At 50.6% G+C, this 16,993-nt stretch overlaps 1 protein-coding gene across 2 annotated transcripts in view; it reads left to right on the plus strand.

Annotated features, from left to right (window-relative positions):
* The window catches only part of MMP28 (matrix metallopeptidase 28), a 43,692-nt gene extending 36,926 nt beyond the window's left edge, over nt 1-6,766 (plus strand). For both annotated transcript variants that reach the window (XM_084651278.1, XM_084651279.1), the window contains 2 exons: nt 805-972; nt 5,248-6,766. In XM_084651278.1, the coding sequence (XP_084507404.1) occupies nt 805-972; nt 5,248-5,642 (563 nt within the window). In that variant the 3' untranslated portion in view covers nt 5,643-6,766. The remainder of the gene's footprint in view (nt 1-804; nt 973-5,247) is intronic.
* The last annotated feature ends 10,227 nt before the right edge of the window (nt 6,767-16,993 follow it).

Consider the following 16,993-nt stretch of genomic DNA (forward strand, 5'->3'; position numbering starts at 1 on the left):
CAGAGGAGGAAGGCATAGCGGATGTAGTAGGAAATGAACTCAGCGATGCAGAGCCTTGAAGGGGAGGGCGAAGAATGAACTTGATGCAGGAGGAGATAGACGAGGTGGGTGAGATGGTATCTTTTATTGGGCTGACTTCTGTTGGCGAAAGGCAGGCGAGGAAGGGGAGTAACCTAGATGGAGCGACGGGGAGGAAGACGCCTTCCACAATAGCAGTGTCTATGGATTGAGAGGAGAAGCTGGGAGGCCATGGAGGGGCGGGCGGCTGCAGGGGTCGGGGGAGAGAGGACCGAAGGGTCAGTGCTGTTGGGTAGGGATGGGGCTTAGAGATGGCTTAGCAGAGGAGCTGGTAGGGCTTGCACAGACCCTGAATGTAGGGAGAGGAGAGGTGAGTCAAAGATGGCCTTGTGGTGAGGAGATGGGCAGGTGGGGTTGTGAATGGACGGGCAGCGGGGGGCTTGGGAGGAAGTGGCGGGTTTGCCATAGCGTGTTCAAGGTGCCTGCAGGGCCCCCAGGTGGAGATGTTGGGGCAGAAAGGTGGAGCTGACACACACGGGGATGGGGCTGGCCCTGGAGAAGATGAGCTCCCCCAGGGTGAGTGAGGAGCCTGAGCGTGGATTCCTGGGGGAAGAGGCAGAGATGTTGGATGGGCAGGAGAGAGGCCCTTGCTGTAGTGGATTTGCACATGCTGCTTTCTGTTCTGGGTGGGGCGCAGAGGGGGACCGGTTGGCTTGCAGAGATAGGACCCCCTGCTCAGGTTTGCAAGGCCACGCTCCCTCTAACTCGGTTTCCCCTTCTGCACAGATGCAGATCACAACCTTTACATCTTCAAAGGCCACCACTACTGGGTTGTGGCGAAGGGAGGCAACGCCACCGACCCGCAGCTGCTCCAGACCCAATGGGCAGAGCTCCCAGCTGGCATTGACGCGGCTGCTGTGTCGGAGGCAGACGGCAAATTCTACTTCTTCAAAGGTAGCCAGACCCAGATGGGGAGGAGCAAAAATCTCCCCCTTGTGGCTGTGTCCTTGATCTGTCTGTCCGTCCGGAGCATCGGGCTCTAGACTGGGAGTTGGGACTCTGGATTCTGTTCCTGGCTTCGCTGTTGACCTTGGGCAGGTCCCCTTTGCTTTGTTGTGCCTCAGTTTCCCCATCTGTAAAATTGGGAGAAAGACGCTCCCCCTTTTTTGTGAAACTCTTTGGGACGAAGGGGTGGAAAGCACTTTCCAAGCGCTAAGTGTTGTTGATTAGCAAGAGGCCAGTGCAGCGCTCTGAGCCCCGAGTGTTACAGGGGCTGTGGCCATGGTGTTTGGGACCCCAATGGCTAAGACGATGTAGTCCCCCATCTGACTGGGAACTGCTGCAGTGGGCTGACTTACTGGCCATTTAAAGGTTTCAGAGTAACAGCCGTGTTAGTCTGTATTCGCAAAAAGAAAAGGAGTACTTGTGGCACCTTAGAGACTAACCAATTTATTTGAGCATAAGCTTTCGTGAGCTACAGCTCACTTCATCGGATGCATATTGTGGAAAGTGTAGAAGATCTTTTTATATACACACAAAGCATGAAGAAATACCTCCTCCCACCCCACTCTCCTGCTGGTAATAGCTTATCTAAAGTGATCACTCTCCTTACAATGTGTATGATAATCAAGTTGGGCCATTTCCAGCATTTAAAGGGGCAGCTCAGGGTCATTAGGGCAGGCCCAGGCACTCGGCTGCAAAGGAGAATGGATGTCAGTGACACATTGGCTTGTAATTGTAACAGCTTGGAGGCTGTTCAGAATGGGGGCTTTGTTCCTACAGCAGGGTGGAGCCCAGCAGTCCCTCTTCCCTCCCGCCCCTGGCTTCCGCCCCCCGCCCCTCCTGCAGGGCTAGGATCAGAAACAGCCTGGGAGCGGGGGAGGCTCTTTGAAAAGAGTTTTTGTTTTTCTTCCCTTGCCATAACCCATAGTCCAGTAACCGAGTGCCCAGCCGGCGCTGAGGCTGATGGGGCAGTGGGAAATCAGCCCATGTGCCGAGGGCCTGCGGTTGCAGGGGAAGGAGTTGCTGCTGTTCTGGCTGTTTCATTTGTTTTGCCATAACCCCCAGGGAGGGATCAGGGCCCCAGCTCTGTCTGCCGATGTGGTTGTACAGCGCCGAGCACAAGGGGGCCCAGCCATAATACAAACTAATAACACTAACCCGCCAGCCGTAGGCACGCTCATTTAGGCATGGCTTCGCAGTGGAAAAGAAGAGAGGCGCAAAGGCAGGGCACGGTTACAAGGATTGTCAGGGCGGCTCTCCCAGTGTACGAGCACCCTTGCAAGGAAGGATGGTCTAGCGGTTCGGGCACTAGAGTGGGTGGTGGAAGAACTGGCTTCAATTCCTGCATTACCACAGATTCCTTGCATGGCCCGGGACAAGTTACTTAGCCTCTCCGTGCCTCGGCTCCTCATCTGTACCATGGGGATAACAGCCCAGCTCGACCTCACAGAGGTGTGGGGAGGAGAAAGACATTAGAGATTGTGGGACGCTCGGACACAACGGTAACGGGTCCATAGTAGACAGCCAGAGTCCGGGGCCTTTAGCCAGCAATTGCAGAGATCTCAGTTTACAGCCCAAAATGCCAGCTGGGGACGTTTCCCTTTGATCTCCGGGGTCCCTGGGCAAGGCCATCCCTAGCTATTCGGGGGGCCCTACGCAGCCCCCCCACGCAGGGGTGGTGTGGGGCCCCAGGCCTCCACAGGGCGGGAGGCTGGCTTGGGGAAGAGGGTGAGTGCAGGCCCAGCCCTGCTGCAGAGCCCAGGGGGCTGGGGTGGGAAGAGCCGGGGCGGGGGCTGGAGCAACACGCAACCCCAAATTTCCTGGTGCCCGACGCGGCTGCGTACTTTGCGTATGGGTAAGGACGGCCCTGACCCCGGGACTTCACTGCACCGCTCGGGGCTCGCCAGCAGGAGGAGGTGCACTCAGTGGCAATGGAGGGTCCTCGGTGTGGAGGATCCCAGTAAGGGCTGGTCTGTGCACTCCCCGCTGGTTGCATCTGTCCTGAGATCCTTGGTTTTGCTCTGGAGTGACTGGCTTGGCATTGAGGCGCTGCGCACCAGCGGCCCCTATGGGAAGCAGTGGGAATAGCAAGTGCTCAGCTGGTTGTGTATTGTGTTGGTTTTTGCACAACTTGTGGCAGCCCTCGGGCAGCAGGAACAGGAAGAGCAGGGTGATCTTGCCTCACCCCTGCCCTGGAGGGATCGCCTCACAAGGGCTGAGAGGGGAGATTAGCCAGCAGCCCATTCAGTCCATCTCTAAGGAGGCCAGTTTCGCTGCTTTCATCCACTAGTGCCTGCCTCATTTAGGCTGCATGCCCTTTGGGAGAGGGACTGAGCACTCCTCCATCTCCTGGGTAGCACAAAGCGCTCCATAAATCCTGCTCGGAGACAGGCTCTTCTCACAGGGGTTTCAGTCCGTGCCCTGGAAGAGGTGAATGGCCCTGTATCCCATTGCCAGTCTCTTCAGCCAGCCTCTCCCACTTCCAGTTCCTGAACAGAAGGGGGCGAAGACCTAGAGCAGGGGTTCTCAAACTGGGGGTTGGGGCTATGTGAAAGGAGCCAAGAAGTTTGAGAATCACTGACCTAGAGTTTATCGAGCTGCTTGGCGTGTCTGGCACGGAGTAAATATAATCGGAATAAGACAGGTGTTTGTAGCCTTGGACTTGAGAGACCTGGCTTCGGTTCTCTGCTCTGCTACAGACTTCCTGAGAGGCCTTGGGCAAGTCACTTAGCCTTTCTGCACCTCAGTTCCCCAGCTGTGCCATGGAGATAACAGCCCTACCCTGCCCTGTCTCACCAGGGTGTTGGGAGGAGAAAAGCGTGAAAGAAATTGTGAGGTGCTTAGGTATTACAGTGCTGGTCACCCTATAAGTACCTTAGGTAGGATATCCCGTGCAGGTGAGTTCCCCCTTGTGAGCCCGGAGCTGGGTTTGATCACAGGTTTCCTGAGCGCATCTAGGCCTCTTTGCAGTCCACGTTAGCCCTTTACGATCCTCTGTTGTTGCGCGTCGATCTGTGAAGGGGGCATTAATTGGGCTGTTGTCTTTTAATAATAAACCCCAAACCTGGTAAGTATCCCTCTTCCCCCTGGGAATCGCTCAGGGATTCTGATGTAGGGCTGGGGAACCTATCATAAATTGGACCACACTGACACCTGCTGGTTGTTTGTCATTAAGAAATCTACACCCATCTCCCTCTGAGTCAGCCTTTTGTAGCCATGGCCTTGATTCCCCCCCGCCAGTCCTTTTGTTTTCATTTGATGGACAGCCATCAGTGGTGCAGCAGGCATGTGTGACCAGCACTGGGGAGCATGTATAGATGGATGGTCCAAGGACACAGCAGCTGGCTATGGGAACTAATAATATTCCTGTGGAAACCATCTTCCCCAGGTCTGCCCATGATCTCAGAGCGGCTGGGTGTGTCTGCGGAAAGAGTCTGCTACCAAATGCAGGCATTAGGATTCAGGGTCCATGCCCATGGAGGTGAATGAGGGCGGGCAGGTCTGACCTCTCGTAGCTATGGTTTGCAAACTAAGGTGGGCAGTGCTGGGTATGGGCACCATCCAGAAGATGTTCATCCTTCCAAGGCAGTTTGTCTGAGTTCTGTGCAATTCACCACGGGTGAGCTGGCCCCAGATCTGAATCACAGCCCAGGGCGTGGGACCTCCCGCAGCGTGGTACTGGGCCACAGACGAGCCTGTTGCAGCCTTGGGTCATTTAGGTTGGCAGGAAAGGCTCCTGCTTTTAGATCCAGATCCCTCCTGCCGGCAGCCCACGTGGGGTGCAGTGTTACACTTGAACCACAACACCATCTGTCCTCCTCCAAGTGCTTATTTGACCTGCCCATGTGGCCTAGTGGATAGAGCACTGGACTGGGACTCGGGAGACCTGGGTTCTATTCCCAGCTCTGCTACGGGCCTGCTGGGTGACCTTGAACAAAATTGCATTGCCTTTCTGTGCCTCAGTTTCCCCATCTGTAAAATTGCAGGAATGGTGCTGTGCTCCTTTGTAAAGCGCTTTGAGATCTGCTGATGAAACGTGCTGTCTAGTATTTAGTACCTACACACCTTTGAGAAACCAGCTCCCTGTCTCTCTCTTGTCATTGTCAAAATGCTGTCGATAGATCATGGCTCTTGACTTCCCCTCTGTGTGTCCTGGCCCCTACACGGCCTCCCCCCCCCCCCCCCCCGCAGTGATCCTAACCAGCTTTGTCTCCGGCTTCTCCCCAGGCGGCCGATGCTGGCGATACAAAGGGTCCGCCCTGGAGGCGGGATTCCCCCAGAAGTGCAGCACCAGCAACCTCCCTCGCCACCTCGACGCGGCCCTCTATTTCCAGCAGCTCCGCCACCTGGTGCTCTTCAAGGGCCCCAAGTACTACGTGCTGAGCGAGGAGTCCCTGCGGGTGGAGCGCTACTACCCCAGGAGCCTGAGGGACTGGAACGGGGTCCCGGCCGGGGCGAACGGCGCTCTGACGCAGCAGGATGGCTTCGTGTACTTCTTCAGGGACGACCAATACTGGAAGTTCGACCAGGCCAAGCTGCAGGTGGTGGTGACTGGGAAATGGGCCGTCCAGCTGCCGTGGATTGGCTGCTCGGGCAGGAATTCCAGTCAGACTCTCTTGTGATCTCCCACACGATCGGACATGACCGGGGCCATGCTGTGCCTTCCGTCCCCCTCCACGCATTGATGCCCTGGGCACAGACAAGGGCAAAATCCGGCCCTGAACATGGCATCAAAAAGATGGCGGCTGATCCCCATGGGGAGGGCTTTTAATTAGATACATGTTTAGCTTCCCAGGTCGGTCCTTCACCCAGGTACCTCTTGCCAATGATCTACTTGAACTTCTGTCTCAGGAGCCATCCCAATGACTGGCACAGGCGAGCAGGGATAGTCGCTACCTTGAGATGAACAGTGGGCAGATCTCTCCGGCCTGCGTGTTCTTCAGTGGGTTAGCCCATGGCCCCCCCTAAGCAGAAGCGCTAAAATGGGCATTTTACAGAGCTCTAGAGAAGACAAGACCAGCTTCTCAGTTCAAAGACATCTCCACTTGCAAACAGGAGGAGACTGGCCCTTTAGCCTGGCAGGGTTGGATAATCCCAGAACTACCACCCTGACATGCCAGGGTCCAGATGGCTGAAACTTTAAACATATTTGGAAGGGATTTTTTGGTCCAAAGATGCCAACATATTTCCCGTAAGATGAAAAGTTTTGGGCGGGGGAGACTCTAAAAACTAAAACCCTGTTGACTTTTTCCACATACTTTTTATGTTGTTTTTCACAATATTTTTAATGGGAATTTTTATCAAACCTGCTATTGCCATTTTTCGTTTACCCCAAACTGGGGTTTCCACTGGACCGTTTACCGAGAAAAAGGGGGGAGCTGACAAATGCAGATTGAACGTTTTCAATTAAAACAAACAAACCAAGGGAGAATGGGCCCATGTTGAACCTGCGAAGCGGAATGTAATTTCCAAATGACTGGCGAATTTTTCCTCCGTTTTTCCAGTGGCTCTAATCTTGCTGTGTTCATTTGGTGACAAATGAGAACAACTCTGATCATTCTCCAGGCCAAATTCAGGGGTTAGCGTAGGCTACTGTAACTTGCTGAGAGATCCAGAAGAAGTAAATTACAGCAGTTTAGACTGGCATCTGTTTGCTTGGTGGAGGAGGTGGTCTGTGTAGCCATGAAAGTATCCTTACTGTAAACACAAAACACTGCACACGCCAATTAAAACCCTTTGAAACATCGTCGGCTTGTGCTTCTGAATTATCTGGGAGCATCTGAAAAAAAGCATAATCTCCTAAGGGCAATGGTGAAAGCTACGCTCCTGGAAACTGAAATCTAGACTGGGCAAATAGACAAAATAGCAGGGGTGGGAGGGTGGGGGTGGTTTGGACTCATGGGACATAATAACTCTGCTCCATCTGTGGCTCCTGGCCGATTCAGTGATTGTGTATTGATTTCCCAGGTAATGCCGTAGACTGGGCTGTGATGTGGTGCTCAGTGGTGGGGCCACATCACGCAGATGGATCAGCTAGGGAATTTCTCTGCCTGGTCTCTGGGGATTGTATTTACGACATTCTCTCCATCTTCCTGGAGATGTGTCTCTTCTGGATGCCTCAGCAGGAGCTGGCCTGGGTAGCCCAGGAAATCAAGAAACCAGAGTGGTAACCCTACGCTCGCATCCTGCCCACGCTGCAGAAGTTGCCCAGCAGGGTTTGTTCCTGTGCGGGGAGAGGGGCCTGCAGAGACGTTGCCCTGTTTTTTTTTCAAGAACACTTCGGACTCTCAACTCCTGAGCCCCCGGGAAAGTGAGTGAATGTCTCGGAAGTAGAAGGGGACACATGTTTTGCTGGAGTCTGCCATCAAAAGCGTTTGAATCCTTGTCTAAAGCTGCCTCCTCACCAGCAGCTGTCCCGGCTCACACCCTCTTTGGAGGTCTCCTGGCTTCCAGCTCCCTTTACATCCTGCTTCTCCGGCTTTCTCTCGCAGTGTGTGTGGCTCTCCAGTTTTGCTGATTTAAGCAGCTCTTAAAGTAGCCTGGCCTCCTGGTTTGGTCCAGCAGAGGGCACTCCTGGGCAGGAATTAAAGGATTTGATAACAATGTAGGGTAAGGCCTTTCCCATATAAAACCCAAATCCCAGTTCCTTGGCCCTTTCTCCAAAGCCTCTCAAACCGGCATCTTCCACTGTGTGCCCAGAAGACCATCGAATTGGGCTGGGTTGACTCTGGTAGGAGAGCAATTTCCAGAGTCCTCCAGCCTTCGCAGAGAATGCTGTACCAGTCACCCCTTCACATTTATCATGCCAGCTTGAGCCCTCTGCTGAAGCATGGGGAACCAGGTGATACCTCAGGTATCTCTGTTGTGAACCCTGCTAACTGACAGTGACTGTACTCCCTCAATCAGAGGGACTATTGCAATGAATGGGATCTGGGTATCCCATCGCTTAGGCAGCTCCGGGCATCTCACCCTTAGCTCACAATATTGCCAGGTCTCACACCGTCCGATGTTTTTTCTTAAAGCCCCCTGCTCCCGGAGGCATGTGATATTTGTGAGAAATTCAGCTTTCATGTAAAAACAAGTGCAAGTTTCTAGCCTTTCTTGCTGCAGAGAAAAGCTTGAGAATGTGACCGCAGTGAACTCTAAAAAGCTCAAAATGCAAATAAAAGGAATCTCTTGATTTTTAAGCCAATCTCAAGATTTATTTGGGAGGCGTATGGCTTGTTGGTTTCTTTCGAATGTTTGTGGTTGGCATTGCTGAGTTTATTTTAACAGATTAGCTGCCAGCAAGGGAATGGAGTGGGCTGGCTTTGTTAGTGGAATCCTGGAGACTGTTTTGGACCAAAGTAGGATGAAATGCAGTGTTCCCAATAAAGGCACAAAGTGGGTTATTTTCCAGGGGTGGGGAAAAGTTTCCCTCAGATCTGATTGCCGCAGGCACCTGTCAGAAGCTTTTCATCCGTAGCTGTCGAAACCAGCTTTGATTGTTCAAATTGCGACTGGCACAACAACAGATCATGCAGATTTCCCAGGGGCTTTTTTTCACCCCGGCCAGCAACTGCTCAGCTGCCTCTTCCCTGTACTAAAACCCAGTCCCTGCAATGAAGAGCTGCTTTAACTGTGTAAGCATTTCGGGCTACGGTGTGTATGAAGGGCATTATACTAAATAAGGGCCTGCTCCTGCCTTGGGATGCGATCCTTCACTGAGGATTAAAGGGCCTCACCTCACAAGAGCAGGCCCCCGATTAGCAAGGATTTCTTCCAGCATTGTGATTCGTTAATTTCGTTTTCCTCCAGAGCTGAAATAAGGAGCACGGAGGATGAACTCGTGGCTGTCCATAGCGGCAGTGCATGGGTGATGCCAGTTCTGTTTGGGGATGAGATGGTGAGACACAATATTGACCACTTCCTAGCCCACACCGGCGCTGGCTAAGGAGTCACTCCTCCCCCATCGCTGAAGAGACAAAGGGGCATCTGCCCCGGTTTGTTTTTCTTCGTGTTGTAACATGCCAGTGGTGTGTTTTGTTTGCTGCCTACTGACACCCAGGTATGTTGGCGGGGGACAGGATATAAAGCACAGAACAACGCGGAAGATGTCGCAATACGTGCGGAGGGCAGGGTGGGCCGAGTTCATTCCTGCTCCAACTCCACAGAGCTCAAACAACTTACCCCGCAGAGGGATCTGGCCCCCTAGCCTAACCTCCACCAGCTCCCAGTGGCCGTGGGGGAGATAGATAGGGGGAAAGAACAGAACAATCACAGGTCTATGAAAGGGCTGGGAAGGAATTTCTTCTTCAGATAAGAGAGGCTGGGAAGAAAGCCCAAGCATGTTAATCATAAAGGATGGCAGCTCCTCGGACTTCAGGGAAATCAGACGTGGAATTGCTAACGAAAGGGCATGTTCCCGGAGGTGGCATGGATTCGCCTCATTTGATGAAGGACAAATAGGATCTCTCGCAGTGTTGGAATTAGGCCAAGGCTGAGCTACAGACACTCCCCATCTCCATCCAAGGACCGCAGAGCACCTGATACATCTTAGTGTCTGAATCCTACAAGGCCCCCCAATCCCAGGAGGGAGGTGGGTATTGCTAGGCGCATTCTAGAAAAGGGGAAACGGGGCGCCCAAAGGTAAGGTGACCTGACCAAGGCCACACAAGAAGTCTGTGGCAGGAGTAGAACCAAAACCCAAGCCCCTGCGCTAACTATTAAACAATGTGTCCTCTTCTCCAGTCACTGGAGGTACTTAGCATGGCAGGAGGCAAGATGTTGATAGTAAAGGGTGCTGATTCACCTGATTGGAGGTGAGCCTGCCCCTAGCTGTATGTTTCAGGGGTTCTGGTAATACTTTATTTGTATTATCATAGCACTTGGGAGCCTCCATCATGGACCGCAACCCCATTGTGCCAGGCGCTGTACAAACGCAAGGCACTGCCAGACTCTTAACCGCTTCTGTAAGGGCTGACACTTGGATGGGAGTCGTTTGTGAAGGGGTTTTTCCCTAGCACTCGATCTGTGATTGTATCTATGACCTTGCGGTCAGGCTGTGCCATTCACCTCCATGCAGGTCCCACTGTCTAGTGAGAAACGTGCTTATCCTTTCCCATAGATGGGCTCCAATTGTGTTAACGCGGGCGGCGCAATGAGCGGAGCTCGCTGTTCCTCGCCTGTCACTTGCTTTTACAGCAAGGACCCATTCCTTCGTCAGGGAGCGCTGTTAGGATGCTGTGATTACAGCAAGATGGTGCTAGATAAACATCTAGGCTCAAGGGAGAATGGGATCTTGCTAACTGCAGAGCTAAAAGGCTGCTGAGCTATATAAGATCTTTTCTACAGAGCATGTTCTTCCACTATAACTAAAGCAGAATAACCGCAGCCGAAGGGTGTCTCCCCGTTCTTTGTTTATGCTGGTTTAAGGCACTTCCCTGTGAATCAGGCATCCACAAAGCACTGTGCTTTTTCCAGATAACCATAAGAATGGCCACACTGGGTCAGACCAAAGGTCCATCTAGCCCAATGTCCTGTCTTCAGACAGTGGCCAGTGCCAGGTGTCCCAGAGGGAATGAACAGAACAGGTCATCATCAAGTGATCCATCCCCTGTCGTCCATTCCCAGCTTCTGGCAAACAGAGGCTATGGACACCATCCCTTCCTATCCTGGCTAATAGCCATTGATGGACCTATCCTCCATGAACTTATCTAGTTCTTTTATGAACTCTGTTATAGTCTTGGCCTTTACAACATCCTCTGGCAAAGAATTCCACAGGTTGACTGTGCATTGTGTGAAGAAATACTTCCTTTTGTTTGTTTTAAACCTGCTGCCTATTAATTTCATTTGGTGACCCCTAGTTCTTGTGTTATGAGAAGGAGTAAATAACACGTCCTTATTTACTTTCTCCTCACCAGTCATGATTTTATAGACCTCTATCATATACCCCCCTTAGTCATCTCTTTTCCAAGCTGAAAAGTCCCAGTCTCATATGGAAGCCGTTCCATACCCCTCATCATTTTAGTTGCCCTTTTCTGAACCTCTTCCAATTCCAATAAATCTTTTTTGAGATGGGGTGACCACATCTGCACACAATATTCAAGATGTGAGCCTACCATGGATTTATATAGAGGTAAGAGGATATTTTCTGTCTTATTATCTATCCCTTTCTTAATGATTCCCAACGTTCTGTTGGCTTTTTTGACTGCTGCTGCACATTGAGTGGATGATTTCAGAGAATGATCCACAATGACTCCCAGATCTCTTTCGTGAGCGGCAACAGCTAATTTAGACCCCCATCATTTTATATGTATAGTTGGGATTATGTTTTCCAATGTGCATTACTTTGCATTTGTCAATATTGAATTTCATCTGTCATTTTGTTGCCCAGTCACCCAGTCTTGTGAGATCCTTTTATAGCTCTTCGCAGTCTGCCTGGGACTTAACTATCTTGAGTAGTTTTGTATCATCTGCAAATTTTGCCACCTCACTGTTTACCCCCTTTTCCAGATCATTTATGAATATGTTGAACAGGACTGGGCCCAGTACAGACCAGACTGCTTTCTGGGAAGGCATCCCATGGTGCAATGTTCTGCGGTCAGGCTCTGTGCATTCTGGGATTGTTCGCATGGCAGCACACTGTCTGCAGCTGTGCACATCCTTACTTGTAAAATCATCTCAAGAACAAACATTGTGGAATGTCCAAAACGGCTGCTGAGAAATGAAGGGATTTCTGAGCTTCAGTGGGGAGTAGGGAGGGGTCTAATTCAGAGCATGTGGTTCTGATGAAGGCGGGTTTTCAGGCCGTTTTCCCCATTTTTCCACTCTGTCACTCACAATAACTCCCTGGAGCTTAAAATGGAAGTCTCTTCCCGAGCTGAAATATTGTTACTCCATTGCATGTAATGATTTTTTTATTGTATGGTTATGCAAGAGTGCTGGGCCGCACACACTGGTTTGTTATCCTAGGGTTGCTCAGAAGCGCTGGGCTACATGCGGACTGGTTTTTTGTTCTTGGAGTGTAGGGCAGCACATGCTGGTTTGTTATTGTAGGGCTACGCAAAAGCAGTGGGCTCCATGCACTGGTTTGTTATTGCATGGCTGCTCAGGAGCGCTGGGCTACTGGTTTGTTATCGTAGGGTTGATCCTGAGCAATAAGTGAATCACATGAGCTGGATCAAAGTGGGGAAGCAGAAATGGAAGGAGGAGGATTCTCCAATGAAGTCCAAGAAGTAGCAGGGAAAATAAAAGGAACTGCTTCCCCTGACCTCCCTTCTGGGATAGGACAGAAGAAATATACACAGGGCACCTGCTAATTAGCACTGCCCCAGTTGTCTATGCTGAGATCCTCCCAACTTAGCTCCTTGGGCTGGATGGAGCTCATACTTCATGCAATACGGCAAGCTCCAAGCCACCAGGCAGCCCTGTCTCAGAGAGCATTTTACAATGGGTCTTTTCTCCTCCGTGACCTTGCTTCTCCGAGTATGTCAGGCACGCAGCATTCCTGAGCCTGCAGGAATATTTGAGATTCTTCGGCCACTCGGACCTCCTTCCCCAATGTGGTGTTGGCTAGCAGAGTACAATTCTGTGTCAAGTCACAAACTCCTTGCACACTCGTTCTTGGGGGTGGGGGCAGGGTTACACTGATGCAGCCAAAACATGTGACGCTAAATCTATGGCCCACAAAATGTCCATTATATGTATGGAGGTTTTGAGCAAATGATCCAAACTGGACACTGTAATCCTGCAAGCTTTGTTACACGGCAGAAGAGCAGGTGTCTGGGGAACTATTCATGTTCTCGGCGTTCACAATTAACGGTGTTCTTCTTAAACCCTTAAACCTGGAGACAGGTCTTTAGAGAAGAAAGTCAGAAGAAATGAAAAGAAATTAAGTTTCTAGTCCTTGTGATTGCAGAGAAAATCTTAAAGACATGAAGCAAGCGCATCCTAGAGAGGCTCAAACACCAGAAGGCAAACAAAAAGAACCCAATATTTATTATTAAAAAAACCTCACAATTTTCATGCCAATCTCATGAATTCTTTTGGACCCGATCCATTATTTTTCATATGCTTGGGTTTGGCGGTGCTGCATTCCCACCGAGCCCAGATTGCAAAACCAGTATTTGGTTTTCAGCCTAGTACTAACGTGTCTTCAGATTAAGTCCCTAACTTAAATGGCTGGCTTCATGCTATCTAGCCATCTGCTGCCAGCTCTGGAGTTCCTCTCTCAGCCAGAAACCTAGCTTTGTGGCATCCAAGCACCTAATAGCTAGACCTGGAGTTCTTCCAGCAAATGGATGAGCTTCCAGACACCTGCTCTGCTAATATCCCTGGAACTCATCTGCTCACCTGGGACCAGATCCATGGCATCAGGATACCTACAGGCAGGCAGGGTGATTCTATTCCAACCAGGGAGCTGAAGGCATTTCAGCCTGCTAGGCAACTAGAAAAATATACGAGCAAATATAGAAGGTCGGAAGTTGCCTGTTTATAAATCTCTTTCCTGCCCTTCTAGCACGGGTTGTGGTTGTGTGGGAACAAAGAGATATGATGAGCACCTCGCAGCTCTTTCAGTGTTGCAAGACCCAAGACCATTGAAACAAGCAGGGCTTGAAAAATCCACCCCATCCAAGGCAAAAAATTCCTTGGGGAGTGCGGTGATCTTCGGAACATTACGTTTCTAGCTGGAAGCAGAACCCTGTTGAAGGCAGTGAAACAGTCCTGAAACAGGTCAATTCATGCTGCCACCACTGATGAGGACTGGGAAGAGGGGGAGCTGGAAATGGTTGGTAGAGAAGCACAGATCCAATAGCACCTGTGCGGCAGACAGGAGGTTCTGGAGGGCGAGTGGTGGAAAAGACAGAGTACACTCCTCCTTCCTTCCACCTGTCAGTGGGATTGGAGGGGTGGCTTCAGATTAATGAGCACTTCATTGACTGAGCTTTGGGAGCGTCCCCCTGAGATCAGAGGGCCACGCGCTTAGGAGGAATGTCACCAAGGACATTCCTCCTAAGTGAGGACAGTGTTTGGTGATGGCAGAGGATAGAGGAGAAAAGCAAGTGGACTAGTTGTGAATCGGGTACCATAGGAGACAGCCTGACGAGGACTGGGGAGAGGAGGAGCTGGAAATGGCTGGTAGATGAATCGGGCGCCATCTGCCACAGAAGACAGCCTGGTCCCATCAGACCAGTGCATGTGGCTGGTCCAGAGTCAAGCACTTACAGAAGCATTTTGTCTTCTGTGGTTGAGAATTGTCTGTTTAGCTGTGAGATCTGCAATAACCAGAGCCTGCCATTCTCCCAACAGGGACGATGGGTGCATCTACACCAGCAAATGTATAAATCCCAGGGCTGCAACATGGCTATAACACAGCTTGGTCCTGTGCACATAAGGAGATCATGGCACCGTCATGTTTTAACACACGACCCCAGCAAGGTCCGTAGTCTAGAGTTAAGTAGTTTTCACTCCATGCATCTGAAGAAGTGGGTTTTTTTACCCATGAAAACTTACGCCCAAATAAATCTGTTAGTCTTTAAGGTGCCACTGGACTCCTTGTTGTTCTAGTTTTAGGCATCTAATTTACAGCCTATCCACACAGCTGCTGGACCTTGGCTATCAACAATTCCCCCTGCTAGCATGGGCCAAAGAATGCTGCACAGAGAGAAAAACTCAGCTTGTCTCTTTCTGATTAGAGACCTCAGCTTTTCTTGTGCCTTCGTCAGCCAGAACCCAAGTGCCCCCCCCCCGGCCTTCCTAGTGGCGCTTCCTGCTATCCAATTAGCACCTCTTAAACTGCACCCCTATTCTCAGATTACTGCTCTGTGGCTTTTAACTCGCTACTGCACCTACATGAAAGTAACTAAGTCCTAGGGAGGGTGAAGACCTTCTTGAGGAACAAAAATTCAGAACTCCAGGTAGCAGAGAAAAGCATGGGAAAATCTCTCTCTCACACACATGCTCATACACACAATGTGACCACAATTTCCTTGGGCTGAAATTGACCCCTTTGCAGAGGGCCAATGTAACCCACCGGTCAGTGTGTGTGTCTTGCCCAGTCCACAGATGACACGGGTCCTCCAGCCCGAGGTACAGAGCCTGGCTCTCTAGCTCGCGCTGGAGCAGCTCATGGTTTTTGCTCTGGAGTTGAGCTGGTGGGGAATTTTTTGACAAAATGTTTTTCCTCAGGAATTGTTGATGGCAGGAAAGGGTCAGTTTTCAAGAAGCTCCTGCCTCAAGCCAGTGTTGGAAAACAAAGGTTTGAAATTGTCGAACTGTCCCGTTGCAGTGGTTTTGAAATGCAAAGTTTTGGTTTCCCATTTTGAAACAATTTTTGGTTTGGCAATTTCAGCTCATTGTAGTGGGGGTGGGGGAGGAAGGGCGAAACAAAATGAAATGTTTCAAAATGGTTGAAGTGAAATATTTCAATTGACCCAAACTGATTTCTGCCCCCAAGATTTTAAGGTCATAAAAATTTTGAAGATTTTTGACTTTTTTGTCTCCATGCAGGATGGGAAAATGGTGAATTTCAGCCTCCCTGACCAATTGATGAGTGGCTCTAATGAACCATAGAAGATCAGGGTTGGAAGGGAGCTCAGGAGGTCCAACCCCCTGCTCAAAGCAGGACCAATCCCCAATTTTTGCCCCAGATCCCTAAATGGCCCCTCAAGAAGTGAACTCACAACCCTAGGTTTAGCAGGCCAATGCTCAAACCACGGAGCTATCCCCCCCGACTCTGCTTTCCAAGTCAGGGTGTCTCTACGCTTAGGATTTTCTGAAATCTTCCCCCCGTGATCTGTCAGCAGTGCAGTGCTACCTGTGTTATCAGCGGTGGCTGAGCTATTCCACGCCAGCCACTGGTGTCAGCTAAGTCTGGTACACGAGCAGCCAACCCAGGCTAGTGCTCCCATCACTGCTAGCACTGGGAGAGGTTGCATCAGCGCTAGGCTAATGGTAGGAGAATTTCAGACGCTCCCCAGTATACACGTGACCCATGCTGATGGCTGGTCAGTGGAAACGGGACTGAGGGGGGGGGAATTATCAGTGAGTGGAGGTTGAAGGGGTGCCAGTCACAGAAAACCCTGGGGCTAGATCCAAAGTCCACTGCAGCCAATGGAAAGACGCTTGTTTGGATCTGAAGCCCTTCTCCACTCCCAGCACTGACTGCACAGCATGTATGTATCTCCGTCCACTGTCAAATGCTTTCCTCCACCAACAGACTCTACCCTAGCCTCTTGCACCCCGTTACTCTTCGTTGCAGCCCTTTTTATCTCCCTGAATAATCCCTCGGCATCCTTGGGATTTTTTTTCCATGCTCCACATCCAGGGACTGTCTCTGTCTCCAGTTTGGGTCGCTAATGCAATCTGTATTATACCCTTATTATTATATGTAGCATTCAGATGCCAGCGGGGAAGAGGAGGAGGGTGAGGTATTGATCTGAGGTGTATAAGAAACCCCCTGCATTGCTTTTCTCTTCCGTGGGGTGGGGCTGGCAAGGGGAGAGCTGGTTGGAAAATGTTTGGGTTTGCTGGGAGGGTTTTTGGGTGGAAATTTTTGACTTTTTGTCAAAAAAACCCCAAAGCCCCAAACTGAAAAATGTCTCAATTTTTGGCAACCAAACCCCACAAAATTTTGGCTGAAAATGCTGCCAACCAAACTTTTTTTGTTTGTTCATTTGTTTGTTTTGGCCAAAGCCTGTTGAAATTAAAAAAAAACCCAAAAAATAAATTTGTCGTTTGGTCCCAAACGTTTAGATGTTTGCATTTGCAGTGACGCACCGAATTGGTTTGAGTAAAACCAGATGCTTTCTGCAGACATTTTTGTTTAATGGAAACGCCCCATTTTCCATCGAGAAAACGTTCCAATGGCTAATTTTCAACCAGTCCTACGGGAAAGGCTCTTGTGTGCTGCGGAAGACTACTGAGCGCCCGGGCCAGGTAGACACGTCATCAGGCAGGCAACCCTTCACCTTCTTTTAGGAGCAAGAATGCG

The sequence above is a fragment of the Lepidochelys olivacea genome (genome assembly GCF_965140295.1).
Source record: "Lepidochelys olivacea isolate rLepOli2 genome assembly, chromosome: 17".
Taxonomy (NCBI): domain Eukaryota; kingdom Metazoa; phylum Chordata; order Testudines; family Cheloniidae; genus Lepidochelys; species Lepidochelys olivacea.